The sequence below is a fragment of the Colletes latitarsis genome, chromosome 6, assembly GCF_051014445.1.
Source record: "Colletes latitarsis isolate SP2378_abdomen chromosome 6, iyColLati1, whole genome shotgun sequence".
Taxonomy (NCBI): domain Eukaryota; kingdom Metazoa; phylum Arthropoda; class Insecta; order Hymenoptera; family Colletidae; genus Colletes; species Colletes latitarsis.
The window spans coordinates 13,797,338-13,820,509 of record NC_135139.1 but is presented as its reverse complement, the minus strand read 5'-3'; the positions used below and the strand labels follow the sequence as shown (position 1 = coordinate 13,820,509).

Here is a 23,172-nt window from a genome sequence, read left to right as displayed (position 1 = left end):
CTAAGTTCTTAAAAATCATTATTAAATCAGACATTCAACTGATAAAGATTGTTGAGCATTTTTATTAGGCGTTATATTAAAATATTGTTTAATATTTTAAGGTAGATAGCGGTACAATAATCATGAAGTTTAAATGAACATTTGTAGTATTAACCTTTAAAAACCATAATCTACATACGTGATTACTTACAATCTACAGCTGAATAAACTCACTAGATAAATTTATCGATATCATCGTTTCCAATATACCACATCATGTTGCATCACAATTCCTAAATCAAAATCGTGAAACCTAACATTATTTAGGTCGTCAGTCACGGAAACGTCATGATTTATAGATTCTGTATGCGAAAATAAATAGAAAATCTAGGATACTATTTCTATTCCCAAAGCATTAATATGTCACGTATTCATCATAGTCTCACGCGTTACCGTGTGTCAAACATACAATTCTAAATCTAAATCTTCGTTAGATATTATTAGCACTTCGATATTAATAAATTGCATGCATACAATTTTAGTCTGAATTACGACTTTTCTTATATACTTTCATCTATTTTTAATTTCAGTTTGCAATATATTTTAGATAGATTTATTTACAAACTTAAACAAATCCAAAATAAAGAATAAAATTTTTTCGTTTGAGGATTTGTTTTCCATAAAAGTGGCTTTAAAAATTCATTGTGTATGCGATAGAGTACCACTTGGATTTTGGTATAGTGTCGGGCAAATTCTATTCACGATTAACAGAAACAAATTTTACATTCGACTTTGGAAATTCAATTATCTTGAAAACGACGTAATAAAAATGTCGTCACTGTTATTATTATTGTTGTCTCGATTACTATTCCGTTAGTTAGTTATATTCTGTACATGTCGCTTAATTAAAATCAACCCTCGATCGACGCCATTTTTGCCTTATTAACTCGATTCACGTCGCGTAATTAATTTTATATTCGCCAGCTTCTCCGATTATTAAAGTATTCCCGATTCGCCCGCACTCTTAAAGTGGGTCGACGCAAAACCGTTGGCTATTAAAATTTCTGCAATTATTCCGGTTCGATGCGAGCCGAACGCGTCGAGTTCTCCAGTAATTCGCGATCGAACGTTTTTTCACGAACCAGCCACAACGGTTCTGCTCGACGAGTTCAACAGTCGTGGGTGATTTTCGCCGACTCCATTGGAACGCTACCGACAGATCGTGGAAAAAAAAAGAACAGAAACGAACATTAAAAGCGTTTTTTATCTGTACTTGAAAATTTAATTACAGAGAACAAAATATTTTAATATACGTATAAAACGTTTTATTGTTTTCATAAACAATTACTCCTACAGTCGTGAAAATATATTTCAACGTCACTCGAGTGACGAAATCTGTAACGAAATATAAAACTATTTGCTTCGTCCCACAATCAGTGGCACATAATATTCATAAAAACATTTAAATATTTCAGTTTGAATTACATTGTACAGAAATTAAAAATTTTCTTTGAGGGATTGGTTGTTCGTTTGAAAAGTAAGCTTTTATGGAGAATTTATTCCAGGAATACGGTACAATCGACCTATTCTAGGTTTTTATCACGTATTTGTTTCGGTTTTATAATATAAAATTTATATTTACTACTTCAAGGAAATAAATATTATTAGTCGAAGAAAAGACAATGCGTCTATTTCAAATTAAATTAGATTACAAAATTGCAGTTCACAATTTCTTGAATTCATCAGAAAGTAGTTTAAATTTATATTTACGAATGATTCAGTGAAATAAATTGGAAATGGAGACGACAAAGTCAAAATTGGGTGCATTTACATTGTGTTTAAGCATTTCCTGATATTAGTTATTCCTGAAGATTTTTTTTTTAATTGCCTCGTTTAAAGACCTTTTTAACGTCGAATAACCCTATCCGCGATATAGTATCATTTTGTACTGTCGGTTAATACCATAAACGCGGGAACGTGCTTTCTCTCCATCTAGGGAGGGCTGCGCACGCTCGAAAAACGTTCCCGCGCGCGGGTTTTTTTCTTCAGCTTCCTTTCCTCTCCGCCGTGCGCGCTTTGCACAAGCCTGCGACATTTTCTATTTATTAAATACACGGGCACGCATAACGCGGTTCGTTCGCTTCCGGTGAGAGCCACGACACTTGTTGCAGCTGCGCGCGTGTCTACGCACGTGTGAGCGCGCGCTAATAGCAAGTAAAATGCACGCTGGTATACCGTTTATGGACATGAAAGTCCTCGATCTCCGCGAACACGATGATCTATCGATCCGTCGGGACCAAGCTGACTTCGCGCCCAACGACGAGGAAGAAAACTTTATTACCCGTTTCGCGTTGTTTCTCGTCAAACTTGGGACAACTACTATGACAACGCGTATAATATATTATAGCATTTACCCTTAAAAGGAAAGAACTAGAACCGGAAACGTGCCTTCTCGGTGACCAGCGTTGTATCTTTCAACTTCGAGTTGGAGGCCATTGGGTTTCGAGGTAAATTTAAATAGAGGTCAGAGACTTTATAGATTTTGATATAGGAAACAAAAGTGGCTCGCATAGTTTTGAACAAAAATTAATATTCATCGATTCTATTGAGGGTTTATTAACCCCTGAATCTTGGAAGAAAAATTACATTTTCGAGAAATTTAAATATATGTCACTGATGTACACATATAATGATAAATAATATCACACATCTATAAAGGTATATTTCTATAAATAACAGGATACAGAGTTTCAAGAAAATCTTTATTACTATCAATTCTTGTTATTCGTTTAAAAACATCATTAATTCGATTCAACGTTGAATAGTATATTTTAGCACCTTGGAATAGAAAAAGAAGGATACAAACATTAGTAGCAACTGCGATCTTACACGTATTTATATGAAAATAAAGAAGCATTTTTTATTAGTGAAGGTAGTTGGAAATAAAAATCGACACTATTGGCTCGAGATGTATGAAAAATTATGTAAACGACGTTGTTCCACATTCTATTCGCCGCGCCTGAATCGAGAAAACGTGTCGTCACGCGTGGAAGAAACGATCGTACGATCGAAACAATTTACAGAGGGATGAACCGATCGATCTATTACTTTGCACCGTCACGGAGATCAAGATTGCGCGGATCGATACGTACGCGGTCCTCATTCGGGCGAATAAGAACTAAAAAAGAAAGAAAGAAAAAGAAACGGCAATCACGATCGATCGCAATGAATTCAATCGGGCCAGCGTTCCTCTCTTTTGTACGATCGTTGCGCGAGGCGCGTGAATGGATCCGAGTAATTTCTCGTTCGAGATCTCACGAATTGATCCCCCGTGATCTTAATCGACGGTATCGGGGGTCTCGGGGAAGAGCGTGTAATTGATTTAAGCTCTCTACGAAACGCTTTTAACCGTGATTTGCGATCCGAACGCGTCGCGAGGGATCCTCATTGTGCAATTTTGGAACGCTTCCTGCTCGAGCACCGTCGAATAATGAGCCCACAGACGATTCTTACAGATTGATCTTTACGAGTTTCGTGACATCGAAGCGACTCGCTTCCGCGTCGATTCAAGTTTAACGACACACGCGCGTTAAACAATGGGGATAAAAAGGTGTTCGACGGTCCAAGTTAAAAATTACGGCGTTCTATTATTCAATTTCCTCGCCATTCTTCCGCTCCAATCTTCCTGGTTGCCTCTCGCATTGTGACGGACGAGCGCTTTTTTATGAAAGTTTATGAACACGGTCAATTGGATGCAATCGCGAAATTAAATCATGTAATTTTATTAGACGTTCGCGACGCCTCGAGGATGCTCGAAGACGGAAGAACCTTCGACTGGACGAGTCCGTATCATTTCACAAAGACTTTCTTATCGATGCAATTGGTTTTGAAAATTCACAGGGCGCACGTCAATTTATTTTTAAATGTTAGATTCCATTCTTAAAGTTTCGGAACGTGTGAATATTATTTGTTAGCAGTTTTGGTTGAATTTGATTGATGTAAATACATAAATGTATGTTCTAATTAAAAAGAAGAAACTGAATTTTTATGTAACTGACAATAGAACGGGTTTGAATAAAAAATCTAGAAAATCTAATGTTAATTACAATGAATTTAGTCCAAACGCAATCACCGAATACGTGTATTTAGAAGAATCTTCATACTCCATTTCTGAGTCAAATAACAGAGCCAAGTATAAAAATATTTCTTTCCACATTTCTGTCGTACTTCGTAGCATGATTGATTAAAACAAATAATTTGTTTTCATGGACAAATTTTTTCAAATAGGTCCAGGTTTAAATACCAAAAGTAAGTAAATTTCAGATGTTTGTAGAGCTATCTTCGCGCAATATTCAACGAAAGTGAAGTTAATTCCGCGTTGTTATTTAAAGTCGTCTGCGGACAACACAGGATAGCGGTCGACCGCGCCTAGCACCGCTCTCCACGATAATTAACTTCGGTGTTATCCCGGTCACGTGACAGTCGTTAGTTGTTATTCCATTCGTTTATTCGTCCCCAGACAAATCGTAAGAATAGCACAAGGTAGATGAAGCTCGTGCATAACAATGACCATACATGCTAGAAACGCGTCATAACTCGTTGAATTCCGACAGCTCGAGCCTGCAATTAGTCGCCCAAGAAAGATTCGAGATAACGAAGACCATAATAGTTTCAACGTTTGACGGAATACGGAGAAAGGTATGGCGAAACGCTGTTGGAATTTTACGTGACACGTTCAAAGACGTTAGACGATGCAGAAATGTACGAAAGACAAAAAATTTTCAATGTTTAATTTATTGGAAATTAAATTTTTATCGGAAGCTGATGTTAATATGAAAAGAAATCCTAAATGTTAAATGTATCGTATTATCTTTGATGTGTTTAATTTTTGATGGATTTGGATAGTTCTGTATCTTAAAAATTTCAGTGGTATTTAATAAAATAATGGTATTTCAATCTTAAGGGGGTATTCTAGAGTTCTATATTTTTTGGTCTTTTTATGTGTATGGTGTAGGAAAACGGAAATAGCAACTGCTTTGTTAATGATAATTCTGTACAAGTGAGATTATAGTATGAATATATCGTTGTTCCGCTACTTGCAGCTACGACGTTTAATCTGTTTTTGGAAAACACTGATAACTTCGTTATCTTTAAAGTTGGTCTCTTGCAAACACAAAACACTTACATAATGATCATGGACTAAGTTGGTCAAAAATTCCAAACGGACATTGGGGTTATTAGCTAGGAATTTCAACGATATTTCATTGATTTAAGAGAATGATAAATCTATTCAAGAAAGTTTTTAAAATTCTTAATTTTTTAAATTCTTGTTGACATAGCCAGTAGCTAAGATAATTAATGTGATAATTATAGATTGGGAGGAGTCAGCATTTTTAGTTTTTAAATTATTGTAAATTAAATTAACGTAAACATCACCGCTAAAATCGTGAATAAATATCCATAATTAAATTTCTCAATCATTGACACACTCTATAGTTCGATATAAATTTGTCAGAGCTTTTAAAAAACTCGACAAATAACAACCTTAACCAAAAGTACGATTTAAGTTTATTTTCTAACTCTTCGCCGAGCGAATATTCGGTATCGAAGCCGAATATTTGGGATTCTTGCGGGTCTACAAAATCGAGGGATCAGTTTGCTGACGTAGTAACGAAAACGCATGATGACGAATCCTTTCAGATACCAACGATTGTCTTTTCTTGAAACGCACAGAACGGGTCCGCGTTCGAACAGATAATCTCAGTGAACCGCGGAAGTTCTCGAAGGAACGTGATCCTTGAAAACCGTGGGATTCCAAGAAATGTTTAGGTAAGGAGAACCCTCGTCGCAGCAAACCCATACCCGACGTCACCCTGAGTCCTGAGATCTAGACTAGTATTTCCGCCTCGAGACCCTTTTTCGGATTTCCACGTCCCTTGCATAGCTTAAAAAGGACTTGCTCGGAAACGAGCAACAACGTGTACGTCTCGTGAAAAACGCGTGGAATTTAGAAACGTCTGTACGAAGAACGAAACGTAGCATACTGAGCACGTTGGCAAATAAACAAACTCAAATAAACTCCAATTTTTATTCATCGCGATACTAGATGCACGAAATATATAAATGCATTATACCTTTTTAGAATTGTTCACGTTGATTTTATTTTCAAATTCACTAAATTAAAATTAATATTTCATGATTTATACGACACTCTTAAAGGGCCAATCATTGTACTATTTACCCCTACTTAACGTAACATTTTCGTTACATTTATTGAAAATAGTTGCGGATAATAATCATAGAATTATAATTAAACGAATCAAACTTGACTTTTCCGTAAAAACTTTGACGATAATTATTTTCTTTGACTCTGTAACCAAGCAATTTTATCTACTACAGTGCCAACACTCTCTTGAATAACGCAAAAGCAGTAATCTGGCCCCCAGTCACAGTGTCAAAGAATAAATTTCTTTTCCAACAAAGTAAACAGTGTCTACTCACGCTTTTGCTATGACTGGTGCTGTGGGTGTGATGCGTGTCGATTTTCATATTAGCGCACCGATTGAGCGCCTGCAATCGTCGAAATAGACTCTGCAGAGAATCAGCCTCGAGGAAGGGGTGGTCCTTAGCTACGCCAGAAACATCTATCGGAAACTGGTAATCTGCAACAAAGAGAAACTTAAACTTAAAAAGCGGTAAACTTAATAAAACCACTGCTACTATTGCATTTTAACACTTTGACTGCTGCGTCATCCATATTCCTGTGACAAAACTTTTCGCTATGGAACCAAAACAATGAAATCTCAAGTTTAAATGTTAAAGGAGATAACTTTGAATAGGATTCATGAATTTTAAGTTCACGAAAATAGATATTAAGACTTTTAATTTATATAGTTTACAATTGTCTCAAATCAAAGTTTTGGTTTCGTATAAAAATTTTACGGTTTCGATCTGACAGTCAACGTGTTATTTGCTATACTCGTACACGACACAGAAACATCAGCGATTCTGTATTAGGAAACACGCAGCCTGAATGAAACAAGATCCAGCAAAATCAATCGAAACCGTGCGTGCGTTCCGATCGTTCTCCATCTCGGATTAAATTTAAACGACGGCTACCGTCTGAAAAATAGACGTGCAACGCCACCGTTCGACAATGGCTGCCGCAGCCGAGCATTTTATGGGTCCATCGAGTTTACGAGGAGATTAATGCCCGAGGGCTAAGTGGACACCAACCAGGCCCATTCAAGACCTCCGTTCATGCGCGTCAATGCATTTACTCGCTCGAAAATCAAGTGTCCCTCCGCCTCGTTTCATAATCTCCCGAAAATCGAGCTGCGCGCACGCTTTACGACTTCCAAGTCAAAGTTCTACGACCGAACGGATATTATCTTCGAGCGACGACGACGTACAATAAAATTTACCTTTTGAGGCATCAGAATAATATGGTATCCCACTAAACGCTCGCAAATACGTTTCAAATTCGTGTCGTTTTATCATAAAAAATTACATCAGGTCACGCTATAAAATCTATGTATGTTAATAACAAAATAAGTTCTACAGAAGAAAGGTGGAATTGAAAAATATTAATAAATAGTTTATTCATTATACAAACATATTTTGCACACAGTGTGCTATGTTTTGTTCATTTTTTTTTCCACCGTTTCGATTCCTTTGTACCTTTCTTTGCATAAAACACATTCCACGAAAGCGATTTTCAGTGTGTTTACACGAAATGGATATATAATATATAGACAAAATATATACATTTTTGCGCACATATCGAAAAACAAACAATATTGTTCGGGATACCAGTTTCTCGCATTTTCTTAGTAGAAACGTTATTTCGAACCATCGTTTTGACATCTCGAGAATCAATCTTCGACCCGAAAATCAGGTTGACGACTCGACGCGCGATTATTATTGCCGCCAGTCGAGTTTGTGTTTCATTTTGCGCCGTGGCGATTCCGAGAATATCTTGAGCCTATAAGCTGTTATTGCAGCGTGTAAACGAGACAATTGTGGAACCTGACGTAGGTAAGAATTCGAAGAAACGGAAGATATATGGGTCCACAAGGTAGAAAGATTTCCGGCAAGGAGTCTCGAGGATGAGAAAAAGGGACACAAAGGAGAGCCTGTGCGACTTTTTCTTTGAAGTCGTTCTCGCGGTCCTCCGGTGGCCAAAATTTCGATACGTTTTCTCCGTGGCCGTGTTACGTTATCCTTATCGGCTTTCACTCGAAATCTCGCGTGGTTTCGCGCCAAAGGTGACATTACTCTTCGTTCCTCCGCGACCCCAATGGCCATTCGTCTTTGCCTTCTTTTGTTCCATCGCGAACAACGCGAGTACACGGTCGCGGACGCCGCGTTGAAGCATCGGATGGCCTCCGTCACGACTTGCGCAACGTCGACCCAGATCTTCTAAACCAGATCTTGGATCTACGATCTCGGTCTATATAAATCAAATTTAGTCGCTTCGTTTTGTTTTCTCAGCGATATTTTATTGTCGAAAACTTCGACATTACGTATTCGACACTTTGCTTATTCGACGATCTAATTACACTAGAACCTCGATCATCCAAATCCCTATTAATCGAACAATCAAAAATAAGTAAGATTTGAGAAACATATTTTCTTTTCCTGAGTCCTAAATTAATCGAGGCGATTTGTCGACGTCCCCGAGGACATTCTTTTGAAACTACGGGGCTGGTACAACGATTTGAGAAAATTACATTTTTATGGAAATGAATATCCTGCGGAGATCGCATTAGAGAAGAAGAAAACTGGTTACAGTTAGAATCCAAACGTTACGAAACCGAAATACCGATATCGACCTGTTGCCCCGAAAAATGTACCGTACACTAAGAAATTGTAGACAAAGAACGGTGGCCAAAATCAATTAGCAATCTTCGTCGATGGAAACACGTGAAATATTTAACGATCTTATTAAACTGTGGTAAATTTTGATATTTTTGTTTGATCGTACGGTCTTTGTGCAATTTCTGAATACCACGTTACAAAGTGAAACGTGTTCGAGCACGTCTTCCTTTCTTTGTTTCATTTTGTAAAGCGACGTTAAACACGACCCTACGCAATTAAAAAATTTGTAGATTACACGCTCGTCCGTGTAACGAGCGCCTAAAAGACACCTTACAAGCTGCTCGGGATTACATTCTTAACTCGAGAGCAATGATGTGTAAAATGAAAGAAAGTTCGGACGATAAACTGTTATTAAACTAACATCTAGGTCCGTGCTAATTAAGTTAAAGATGCTAATCAGAATAATATCGTCGTTATTTGAATTTTAATGAAGTTCGCTATCTTGTCTCACTACCTCTACCTTAGTCACTATGTTTTATTATAATTATGACGTCAACAGGTGTAACGGTACTTTCTCTATAAAAGTCTGACGCTGCCAATGGTTGGCAGGCGTTTCGAATATCGTGATTACTTTCGTAATACAAACTCTCCTACGAGTGATCACGAAATTACGATACGACGCGTTCCGTGACTTATTTACATTACGCTGGCAACGTGACGTAAACAACTGTACACCGTGTACACTTTCGATAAACATATCCAAGCTCCTATCAAATCAAAACGTCACTATTCCTTTCCGGGGCAAAACATTTTGAAATTAAACAATTTTCATGCGTCACACATCTCTATTTATTATTGAATTTTTAGGCAATTCTAACATACTTTAATTTTCCTCTTTGGTACGATTATATTTTGTCTTCAACGTTAGGTTAATTCTGAAATAATGTTACGATATTATGGAATTAAAAATTACTCGAAATATTACTGTATTTTAATTTTAAAAGACGAAATTAGTAGTTCGAATTCTCTAGTCGGTATTTATAATAAACATGCGATACATATTTGAATAAAGAAGGCCCAATAACACCATTACAATATACTGAATCATATAGCTATTCATTAGTCATGATTAGTTATAATTTGGGCTATTATTCAAAAGAATTTTTAAAATAGCTTTTGTAAATTGTAGATTTAATGCTACTGGTTATCAATAGTTTTTTAGACAACTATTTGTTATATTCCATTGTATTAATAGAAGACGACAAGTTCATTTTCTAGCAGGACAATATAGTGATCCCTCGTTAACGTTCACTGTAACATATGAGATATTCTTAAAAAAAAAGCCAACAATTGACAATATTTTTGAACTTAAAATCCAGAGTTCAATTGTATAGATATCCCAAGTGAAGCTGTAAAATTTTAACTAAATCGACAGTATTTTTAACCGGCTAGTACAAGCAATTAAAAATAATATTGAGTTAAAATAATATTTTTCACAGATTTATGATGAAAATTTTCCACTTATTATTGTAAAAATATAGAAACATGATCGAATATCTATATAATTATTCGCAACACCGTATAATGGAGGTTTAACTATACTTCGTAAACGAAATTTCATCAACGTTGACGTTTTCGTCCCACTTCCGTCAAATGGAGCCCGCGGCCGGAGAAAGGTGTTTACTAAAACATTCGCGGTGATTATACGAAATTGTTAACTTCAATTATCCGAGATGTCCCGTTAATGTTTATTGATTACTCTAATAATGCCGACGAGTGAGTGAAACTTAGCCTCGAATGCTAATTGATACGTCAGGGGAACCGTGCACGGTTACGAGCCACGAAGATTACTCGCGGTACGTTAGTAATTAGTACGTCCAGGAAGTGAACGTAATCGCCAATCGTTAACGTTAATCTATCGATCGCGAAGCAAGAGTTACCGGGCAACGATTTCGTTATGATCACGGCACCAAGACGCGCTTGGTTTGTCCTGGTTTAATGGAATCGTGTTCGTGGTAGGAGAAAAAGCGGATACGCGAAACGGATAATGAGCCGACGTGTTCATTAAATGTAACGTCGCGAAGTGTACGAGGTTTGCCAGTTTTTTGCGCGCGAGGACTTACTAAGGATTGTAGCGCATCAACGACGACCATAGTAATTGATTTATTCGTTGGAAAGTGGTTGAAGTGTTTTGCGTATCCATGTATGAATCGACACAATTCGCAAAACTCCTATTATTTTTATCAAGTAGTTCACTGGGTAAAGACGTATTAAAATTATGTAAACAATTATCGAAGATACAATCTATTCTCCATTTCTGTCATTAAAAGAGAAAACTAATGGTCAGTAACAAATCTTTCGCAATCGATAAACTGTAAAATGAAGATCGAACGATGATACGTTAATCGTTACCACGAAACTGAAAGCTTATGAAATCACTACGTTTCTGTTGCGAAATGTCCAGCAAAAAAGGACGAGGAATTAAACGAAGGTTTCACCGACCGCGAGTTTGAAGTTGTTGAGCGAAGTTTGATCCACGAGCGAACGTAACACTTTTAACAGAGTATCATTATACGAGACAGAGGAAAATGATTTTTAATTTCAACGAGGTTTGAATGTAATGTTCAATGTTCTTACACCGAAGTAAAGATGTCTGGAGCGTCGATTTGCCAGGTGTGACAAACGTATCGAATGTCTGGAAAGGCGATACTACGAAAACACGTATCATCGTGATTTCTCATCGTGTTTTACGCAAACAGATTTTTTTCCTCGTTCAACGAGCGTCAATCACCTCGCGATGCCTGGTCTTCGCCGAACGAGTCGACACACGCGTGTCATAACACCCGAAAAACCTTCCGCTAAAAAGAATAGAAATCGATTTCGAGGATTCGATCAACGCTCGTTGCTAATACGACGAAACACGATGTCCACGAGACATTTTTCACATTTGACAGATCGTGAGTCATCGATCGGTCGCTAAACCGACGGTATTGAGAGGTCGTAACGATGGTAACTTAATTAACTATCGATCCTCTTAGTGCACACGTGTGACCAAGAAAGTGGGTCATCGAGATTACACAGCGGGGATGATCAATATAAATCTTCGGTAACGCGAGTTGGATTTATCACGAGAACTGTACAGCCTCTATAGCGTCAGCCCGTGTGTGTCCCTCGATCTTTAGATCTCGTGATCTCTTGATCCTTCCACCCAGCCATTTATCGGTTCGCTACAGGCCGAGTGATCTATGGAAAGATCCATGCAATCCTCGGGGACGCGAGAGAACGCGTTGTTCCTTCGCGAGAAGAGCATCGCGATTCGATAATCAATTTCTTCCGTTAATTACTGTTACTTTTTAATCTGGAAACATGATCTGGGTTAGGTTAAAAGGTTGGCAATCACTATTTTTCATCAAAGTTTTTATAAAGTAATTTTGTTTTATATTTTTTAGACATTGGTTATGTAAAAATATTGTCACTTTTAGTTATTTTGACGTATTGTAGAGTTAGTAAAATAAGTACGAGAGAAGTTGCAAATATATTCAGCGCCGTGTACGAATATGCTAAATATAATGGTAAAGTACTTCAGCCTCTGGGGAGGTTAAAAAGTAGTACAGCTAAAGATAGAAATATGGTCGATAAAAACTGTCTGTTTTACACGCAATACTCGTTTTCTATTTCCTCATAGTAACCTCTGGTTAACTGCATGGAGTACCAAATTTCATAATTTTTTAAAAAATACAATACCTTGACATAGATTATGGAAATATGATATTAAAATATCTTAAATTAGCGATAGACGACTAATCCTAGTAACTGAATTTTCAATATTGAAAAATAATTTCAGAAATAATTCAAAGAAAAATATTTTTGAATTTTCCATCGAACGTAATACTTATCTTCTCTATAGATCGGAAAGCAAACGAGCTTTAGAAAATTTCAAAACGAGTAAACTCAAGATCTCCGGATGCGTCTATCGTATAACACAAGTAGCTCCAAGAAAAATCATCGAAACGGAGTCTTTTTTGTGGGCGTCCATCGATTCTATTCGTGACGCGATCGTCCTTCCGTGCCGGAAAACGGAAACCACGCGGAACGTGGACGTATAGCGTTCGCGACCCGCCAGACTTGGAATATATCGGACGGTTGTATCGGTATCGTATTTATATCGTGGCTTGCGCCGGCCGACTCGGGTTCAACTGGGTCAATTAGCTACTATTCATAGTGCTCTTCGATCGCGAGAACCCGACTGTGAGTTATGATTCGCCCGTACGTGCACGTATACGCGAGCTACGCCGTCGTTCAAGAGACAGAGAAAGAACGCGTGCGTCCCAAGCGACGTTTGTTTTACCGCGTACCGTAGAACCGGTGCAACAAGCGTGCAACCAGTAATACCTACGTCAGAGAGCATGCATCGGTGCATCGGTGGCGGCAGAACGGCCGGATTTTCTCACGCGATCGCTTCTAACCGACGATCCTGGATCATCGATTGGTTTCGTCTGTTGATTCGACCGAGCCGCAGACTCGTTCTTAGAATTATCATGTTTCGAGCAGATAGAGCGACGACGCGAGGGAACCGCGGCTTGAATTGCACCGAGCAAAACGGTTCAGGCGTCGAGACGCCTCGATGTATCGTCGAACGGTAGTGGCTGGCCTTCAGTCGTTCACCCTGAGAACGCCTAGCCTTGCTGGCCAAGCAAAGTGTATTATTACTAGGTTGGTACACTTATCTTTTAACCAACGAAACGTTTATGCGCCTAGATCTATTCCGTTTGATGAAAAGGCAAAGTCAGTCGGACAATTTTACTCCGAGTTTGTAACTCTATTTTAAAAGTTTCGTTGGAGAAGTTGTTACTATCTAATAAAAACGTTCTTTATTGAAACGTTTGTGCCTTTAGCGTGGAAGAGTCTATAAATATGACACGACAGCCATTACTTTCTTTACTACTTTTTTTAGATTATTTAAATACGAATCAAGAACCAGTTATCATAGCTTTAAATGGTTTTACATTCGTAAAAAGGTTACAAAATAAAATATTTAGTTTTGAATAAATGTTCTGTTATGAATTAATGTAAAATAAGTAGCGTTCGTTCGAAGAAGAAACAGACGAAGAAAAATCAGCTCCATGCTGAGATCTCATAACCCAGATATAGCGTAACTGAAAAACAGACTAATGTAAAATGTAGACCATATTCGAAAGAACAAGAACTCGCAATATAATACAAAATGTCTATTTACCAGTGCCTTGTTGCAACGTGAATAGAAAAGAAATAATAATAATAATGACTCGACTAAGAACCGGCCTTTTCAAAGTTACCCACGAGTACCTTATAAAGAAACCGGATTCACCTCACTGCACACCCTACACACCGACATAACAATTAGCCACATAATACTAACGCAGAAGATTCGAACCGCAAAAGCAAAAATACAATCTGGACTTGAACACGGTCCTGACATCACAGAAACACGTAAAAAAAACACCCTAAGCTTCCTGAAAGATACAAATCTTCGTAACAGCATCTGATCAAAGAAGTTTATCAAATTTTGACTCACTTTGCTAAGTCGGTTAGAATATAGAAATATTAAACATTTAGGCTGCTGGTTTCGAATTTTTAAACAAACGATAATAAACAACAACTTTTCAGTATATGGTGCCAGAATATAAACAGAGGTTCAAAGTCCCAATAACATTGTCAATTTTTCGAAATTCGTTATGATCCTATTCAGACTCGAATCTCTAAAAAAATGCAACAAGAAAAGTAATCGATATTTTTTCGTCTGATGCTCTTAAAATATCCAATAATTTTTTCAAGAGGCCCTTGATAAGGAAGTCTAGATAAGCGATTGCTAAGACGAGCAGCTTCTGAAATCGTATCGTCCCTGAAACGCGTGCGCTACCGATCGTCTAAAAATAGTACCAGCGTTTCGTAACTTTTTACCACGACTCCGGAGGTGTGCAAAACATTCCTGCGGTTAAGGTACCAGCCTTTTATTTAGAAACTCGCGCCATTCTTTCCTCTGCATTTGGCATCTGGGTTGTTGCAACACACGCTGCACCGTGTCTTGTCCAGCTGCGCCGCGGCGTGCATGTTTCTCGGTAGCAACAGCACCGGGCACGCCGACTGGCCGTTTATTTACATATTGATTACTCTTGAAAATAAATTGGCCCGACGATCTCAAAGAACGAGCGGCAAAAACGCACCGGGGAGGAAAGAATTCGATAATCCGCGAAACGATTCAAATTCAAAGGAATTCTGAGAGATACTTACACCTCTGTTTTAACGATTTCCCAACAGTATGGAAGATATTCCTTTAAAGATCAAATTTATGGTATATATATTTGAATCAATTAAAAATTAAGTGGAATTTATTGATTTAAAGTAGATAAACTTTTATTTGTTGGATGTAAAAAATTTTTGAAGAAAGTCTTTAGCCTTTCGTTAGCTTAAATTAAATGCTTGTAAAGTAAAAAATTGTGAAAATTCGATTGATATATTTGTAGAGTTAAATTTTAAGAATGGAGGCATTCGTTAGAGACACAACTACAAATTTTCATTCCTAATACTATGTAGTGCTTCTTTATTTTCAAAACTTTACTGAGAAGTTTGTTATGAACAAAAACAGATGGTAGTCGAAAAAAGAAAAGTTCAAGTAATTCTTCATCTGTGACGATAAATAGATGCCTAAAAAATGACTCGTTTTTTAGCGTGGGGATGGCTTCGCAAACGATATCGAGGGAGAAAGTAGCGAATTTTATCGAGGGACTGTAACGTGATCTATGGATTTTGCATCAAGAATAAATCGTCCCTGTTTAATTTTGATTATCTCGTGAAAAATAACACGGTCGCTTTCCGTGGGGTCGAAGGATTAAAATAAAATTCATAGAAAACAGGGGATCGAGTGGAAAAAAGAACAGCCGCGAGGAACGCGGCGGAAACGATTATCACGGTTCGTCGGGAATGGCATTTATAAATATTAATATCGAGAATTGCTCGTTCCAGAGGCATCGCGAAACGAAAGGGCTGCGCCGGATCTGCGGTTAGGGTAGAACCTGTTATTTAGTAACTTGCGCCATACCTTCTCCCGCTTTTGGCATCTGGGTCGCTGCAATGCACCGCGGTGTCGCCTGTCCAGCTGCATTGCAAAGGACATGTTTATGCGTGGCTCGACCCGAGCAACGGTCAGCTCTACTGACTCACCGTGCGAAACTAATGTCGCACGGGCGTGTTTCTAACAACTCAAGCCCGACGACGTCCCCCTGGACGTCCAGTAAAATCAAGTATAGGTACTTCTGTGCTGCGTGCGCGCGAGCGCGCATTCTCGCGGTTATACCACACCGGGGAGATTTTTGCTTGGCGCGACGCTAACCTTGGAAGATTGCATCACGCCACGAGGACGTTTGTTACCTGCCGCGAGGAATGAATGGCGCGAGGGAACGAGTGCGTGCACGTAATCGAGCGTGAAACTGTTTAGAAAATTTCAGCACGGTAGCCCGGATTCGTTTCGACGGATCGAACGAGGGAACCTCCGCGATTAGCAACACACCAGAGTCCAAAAACGCTGGAAACGCGATCAACGTGTAGCTAAACGGAGTTTTTTTTAATCTTACGCTAAAAAATCTTGCATAGCGTAAAGTATTATTAACCCTAATTGCGAGTAGTTTACACGTTGCTAATAAATCTTGCGGAGAATGACAAAAATACGAACAATTTACAGTGTATTTCATGATACGCGACGCCTACTCGAGCGGGGAACAGGAAACCTTGTTTCTGAGTTATAGCCATTTGCTCCAGTAATTTGTAGTTGCTGACCCTCGCAGGAAGTGCTTGAAATGGAAACGCTCTAAATACAAACCTGAAGCATCCTCTTATAGAGTTCCTCAACCTTCCAAATGTTTCACGTATTTTGTCAGATTCCTTAGCAGCATTTTCGTACTCTAGCAGTGGGTGTCGAGTAAACAAATGTTTCCAAGTGGTTCCAAAAATAAATATTCAGTGGACTGAGAAACGTGTAGTTCAGGCGATACATCCTGCAGGATCTATCTATTCGTTAGAGAAATTGTTCGTTCATGCATAAATACACTTATGTAATTGGTAACCCAAGATGTTGACGTAAGACTGACCTGTTAATCTTCCATTAGAGCAAACAAGGAGTTCTTGATCATTGCATATTAATAATTTACGTAAGATAAGTTGTGCTAGCTCAGTTTGGGATGAAGAATTGTTTGAGTACAAAATAAAATAGGACACATATTTAAACAAACTCTTTTCCTGTTGATAAAAACCATTTGCTTTACAAACTACTTAATACATTGTATTTTATATTTAAATAGAGTCTGAAAATAGACCGAAATATCGAAACAATATTACTGCTCTAGAAGGTAAAATAAAATTATTATAATGCAATACAATTGCATTGGAAAATACTACACGATGCATATGAAGTTATGTTTACATAAACGTCTAATAATAACGGAACAAACAATAAGCATTTAAATTATTTCATCAAATTCTATTTATATTTATAATGTTTAGTGATTAGAAAGATCTAGGCTGTTCTTCTTAGGCTGACCTAAATATTAACATTCTCAATCTTTCATCTTCGTCTCGATTCAGAGATGTAAGTTTCCTTAACCTACTTTTTTCTTAACTTTCAAGTATATTTACTATCTGTTAGAGAAACAATAATAAGGAAACTTTAATTGCTATTTATATGTAGATATTTCGTCCACTGACTTTTTCTTTGGCTTTCTTATAATTACGACACTTTGGTTTTGAGATCAACTTATTTTCTCTTTGTCTATTTCTTGACCTACTTAAACGTAGAGTTTGATTTCAAATTCAGTCAATAAAGGAATGGCCTGCATCTAATTCGCCGATGCCTGTTCATTAATCATCGATCGAGATCCCCGCGCGATAGAACGTCGATTCGTCAAACATAATGTTGCGAATTGAGTTCGTGCAGATTCATCAAGATTATTCGCGTGGCGCGACAAATTACCCGTATCGGTGTCAGTCGCGAAGATCGACCCTTGACATTGGTTCGAACGTGTCGCGTGACCTTTAAACCGGCCACGGCTGAACGTGCAAATGAGTCCGAGACGCTCGTCAAATGGCACCAACAATGAATTATCCGATAATTTCACGTTATTACGAAACTGGTAATAAATCTGTTTTAGCGCCCCGTGGCGCCGAGAGGCCACCGTTCGCTCGCGAGTAAACAATCGGTTTGCGTGCGTCGTTGCAGGTTGCGCCAGACGGTGCTCGATATGCATAAATCGAGCGCCGAAATTCCTGCTGCGTCGATTGCTTACGAGTTTCGATTCGATCGTGCGCGAATATTCGAACGCTGATTCAGAACCCGAATTTTGCGGCCTTGTTCTACTCCGCTTTAGAACGCTTCAGCGTGATCGTAATCACGTACGCAACCCGAACACCATGTTATTGAATACTACAAATTTTTTCATAACGCACATTATGCTTCTTTGTTCATTTCTGTCATCGTTACTCTGCGAAACCATGCATATAGATTTACGTGCTTTATAATGGCGAGAAAAAATAGCACAGTTCAACGAAGTCCTTAAATTTGTAATTTATATTTTCTGAGGATGGAGAAAATAATTTTACAAGCCTTTCTGTTGAGTCTGATAGACATTCGTGAAGATAATGGTAAAGAATTTGTAGAAAAATTTTATTTCTTATACAAATTTTGAAGACTGTCATACTTTGAGAGTGCTTCAAATGATGTTTTGGACAAGTAAAATTAGTATGATGACCAAATTCGATAGTAGAATGTTTATTGGAACGAAGTGTAGGATGCTACACAGTAATTTAAAAATATTTAAAATAACTTGATTTTATATTTTGAATAAATGAATGACGCACGGAAATTGATGAGTTTTTAATGGACGGAAGACACGAATCATCGATCTATGTACAATATTTGACACGGTGTACGGTTAATAGAATTTACCTCTGTTTCGAGACTATTATTGTAATAACACATATTGAGATACGAACAGGAAATCTTTAGAAAAGAGTTGAAGTTGATCGAGCGATGAAGAACGTCGAAGCTGAATTCATTAAAGATTCTATCTTATAGAAACTACACAATATGCTGTGTCACCCATTTAAATAAATTTCATGTCGATCTGTCTAAGATAGTACATCATTTATGACAGCATTTAAGATATTACTAGTCGAAACAATTAGGGAGTCATGTCTTTTAGCATTAGAGGTGAATGAATCACAGGAAAGGTTAGAAATTAAAAAGGCATTGTGCACGTGATTGTAGTAGATAATAATTTTACTCGACGTCCACGTGAATAATATAATACTTGACAAGTGGCAGCATAATATACAGTAGAATAAAATATATAGAGTGTTTTGCTTGAATTTCTTTTTGCCTACAAAGGAAGGCTTGATTAAAGATCGAAAAAAATATTAATTACAATGTTTGTTTTTTCAATTGAGATAGAATTTCTTCTACGAAAAAGTTTTTCTCTGTGTTTTTCTTTTTTCTTCTTCTTATTCTCATTTTAGAACGAAGTGCCAAGATATTCCACGAAATATTGCGCATTTAAGAACCTTAATTTATTTAGTAATACATAAATAGAACGAAACATAATTTCAAACACCATGATTTATGATCTCTTGTCATTCTTTTGAAAACAATTGCATTCCTTTACAACACCATGCAACTTCTTTCGACACAACAAACTGCGCGCATCACCGTCTAATGCCGTCATCATTGATGAATCACCGCCCACTCAAAAAAACGCAACATTGAACGAGAAAGTGATTCAAAGTCTAAATAATATTACTTGTTTTTATTATGTAACAAGTGAACGAAGTTTTAGAAAATAGTTGAAACCGAAAGATGTGTACCATAATAATTTTTTACTTTCGTATATAAATGTAAAAAATTTTAGCACACAGTTGTCTATAGGTTTACCTTGACCAACAGAAATTTTGCAGTTTAAGTAAAATCTTAAATGTTGACTTTTGGCCAATTTTTCGAGGCAAATACTACGGCTGTGTCTAAGTAGAAAGCGAAACAAAATTAGCTCAGCATTTAACACTTTGACTGCCACGTCCTCCATGTATGGGTGAGGAGATTTTCCAGTATGGGAACTAGAAAAATTAACTCTCAAATTGAAATGTTACAGGAAATAAATTTAAATAGGATTCATGAATTTTAGTCAGGTTACGAAAATAACAAAACAAGTTATAATTATGCAGTTTAAAGTCTCGTAAAAAATGTTACGGTTTCAGTTTGGCAGTCAACGTGTTAAAGTATTAATTCAGTACGATATACGACAGCTCCCATTTACCGAAACGAGTCCAGACAAGATCCTGTCGTTGAAGTCTCCGGGGCGTCACCGTCTGTCGGGCATCGAAATCACCGCTGCAGTCCGAATATTCCCACTTAGCGCGAGAGCGTCGCTCGTAAATCTCACGAATCGCGCTACCTGCCGGCTGCCATTCATAATGGTCATAAATCGACTGTCGCGAGCCTCACGGAATCGTCGTTCGGTCGCGTGCGCGTTTTCTCACGGCCGCGTGCGCGTGTCGGCGCGTAACGACTAAATCCGCGCGAACGTAACGTGAATTTCGATCCGACTTTACGTAACAGAACGATCGAGAGCATCGAGTCGACACCTGCGCGTATCGCTATACGGAAGGACAACAATATCGTAGCCGTCGATCGCGGAACGTGGGCTTGGAAAACGTGAACGCGAACGAAGGTCGCGCGGCGAGTCGTGTTTTCTTTATTTTTAAGTTTCCCATTCGGAGTACTGTTACGCCCACCGCGACACCCGGATCTTTAGTCGGCGATGATTTCATTCGCGATCGTTACGACCGCGGACAATTTAATTACTCGTAACTTTTCAGTCGCTGTTGATTGCGACATCGAGGATCTTGGAAATGGAAATTTCGAACGGAAGCGTCGTATTTGGGTCGGTAATAAACGTTAAATTTATATAGGAATAGAGTTTTGAGGTGTTATAAGCTTTGGACACACGAAAGGTGTCCCAATAAAATTTTAAATACTTGGAAATAACTTATTTAACACGTCAACTATCGTGAAAATGAAACTTCAGACAATTGGAAATTAGCATATCCACAATTTGCCATAGGATTTATTTGTACAGCCTCGTTGAAATTCGAGAGTCTTGTCTAGATTTATTTTCTTTGACATCTGATCTTGAGAATTAATTTTTTTAGTCCCTTAATGAAAAGTCATGTCACCCTTAAATGATGTGAAATTAGTCAACCTGTTAAAGTTTACGTTTATTTTTTCTTTAATGTCTCTAGAAAAATTAAAAAGTATGTTAACTTCAAGTATTAATATCGAATGTTACAATAAAATAAGAAATTTAACATTTTTTACTAGAAACTTGGTATCTTTTGGCAGAAATTGTTTTATTAATATGTTTCTAATGTGCATGTTAAATGCTCATCTGTTAAACCTTATTAGTATATAATAAAAATTTCTAAAAAGAATATGACAATTTTTAATACTTCTAGTGTCTAATACTAGAGCATGCTTTTCCACATTTATCTTAATATTTGTAACATGGCACGTTGCTACATTGAAATTATATTAAAGAATAAATGTACCGCTGTTCGTACGAATAAATAGAGGAGAACAGTTGTTGGTTGTCGTCCAGATAATCTGTTTAACAGTCGCTTTCGAGACTTCAAAAGAGATAAACATGTTTTCATTAGTCATATGCCTTTCCCTGCAAACCTAGTTCGATGAATTATTTATATAATAATATCTAAAATTACTCAGATTTGTTAAATGTCAAACCTCGTTGGAATTTATTAAATGATGTCATCAACTCAACTCAGAATATAGAACTGTAATCCCTGACCACATCTAACTTGCAATGTGTGTTGATGAGGACATTTACCCTACCAAAATATCATAGCAACGCTGAAACAACACGCGATAAACGATATACTAATTTCAACTATCTATCTCCGTGGTCCAATTTAGGCGACGGTCCAAGTTAAACAATCTCAGCCCATTTAACGTTTTCGATGACTTGAATTGCCACCAGCTTTCGAACAACTGTTACGTGTATCCTCGGTATTTTTATGTTAAGCGTTAGTTAAACTTGTACGTTTAAAAAACAAAAATTGTGTATAGGTGAACAACTATTTTAAAAAACCTTGACTTCTAACAGCAAAACATGTTTGTCAGAAAATTCTGACTATTCACCACACAATTATTTCAGGTATGTAGAAAAGTATTTTACGAAAAGATTGTTTTTTTTTTTGCCAAAAGATGAAAAGAAGTTAGTATCTAATATCAATCGAAATTACGTACTAAGTAATAAGTATATAGATTTATTATTCTTTTTAAAAGTAGACCTAATATTATTCTTCCTTTGTCATACATGTATACATATAATCCAAAATTAGTAGATTAGTAATAAAACATATAACAAAATTATCAAGTAAGTACTAAAATGGTTTTAAAAGAATACTAACTTCACTGAAACTGATCAAATACCCAGTATACTGAAAATTTCTCGATACAAGATGTTTTTCGTGCATACATAGTTGTGTTTTAGTAAAAATCCAAACTAAATTCATACTGTAAGGCAATGCAGATATCGACCAAGATGATATTGTTTAATAATAATAGGGTCGAAGGAAAGTTACGCCTACCCAAAGGTCTTTCATTCTTTGTGCATTATGCCAGTCCACAGTTTGAACTGGGACGTTCTTACGGATCGGACCGGGCCTCTTTATCGCGCAAAAATCCTGATAACGTCGGGCAGATAACTGCCAGAGGAGTCTGCTCTCCGCTGCATGCTTCGCGTCACGTGCACCGCGCGGCGTGTTGCTCCGGCGACTTTTATCGAGCTCAATATCGGCATGTCGTTCATCTCCGCGCGATAAAAATGCGATACGCGGTGCGCTATCGTAAATCGATTTGCATGTAGAACGACACGTGTACGCCGGCGAGTCGAGTGTGAATTACAACGAGTAATGACACGTACGATCGTGAATGAAGCGGAAAAAGACGAGGAACATCGATGAAAGTATCGTGTTCTTTTCTCGTCAAGATGACAATTTTATTTCTTTTATCGAAGAAACTTCTGATTGTATAAGAGCAACGAATACGCGCGTCATACTCTTACAGTGATAAACCGAAATTGATAACCATTACGCGTGCTTTTATTCTTCGAAAATAAGTTTTACGCGCCGAGATAATTCTTATTTTTCGTTTTTATACGTCAGTAATTTGACATTTATGATTAATTAAAAATGAAGTCTTTTTTAACGAAAATTGATAAAGAATAAATCGTAATTCAATTTGTTTCGTTATTTTCTTTTAAAATGTTTTGTTTTTGA

General features: G+C 37.4%; 1 protein-coding gene across 3 annotated transcripts in view; it reads right to left on the bottom strand.

Moving 5' to 3' along the window:
• Cv-c (RhoGTPase activating protein) overlaps positions 1 to 23,172 on the bottom strand; it is a 467,909-nt gene that overhangs the window by 40,063 nt on the left and 404,674 nt on the right. For all 3 annotated transcript variants that reach the window (XM_076767604.1, XM_076767606.1, XM_076767605.1), the window contains one exon: positions 6,481 to 6,641. In XM_076767604.1, coding sequence (XP_076623719.1) covers positions 6,481 to 6,641 — 161 coding nt within the window. The remainder of the gene's footprint in view (positions 1 to 6,480; positions 6,642 to 23,172) is intronic.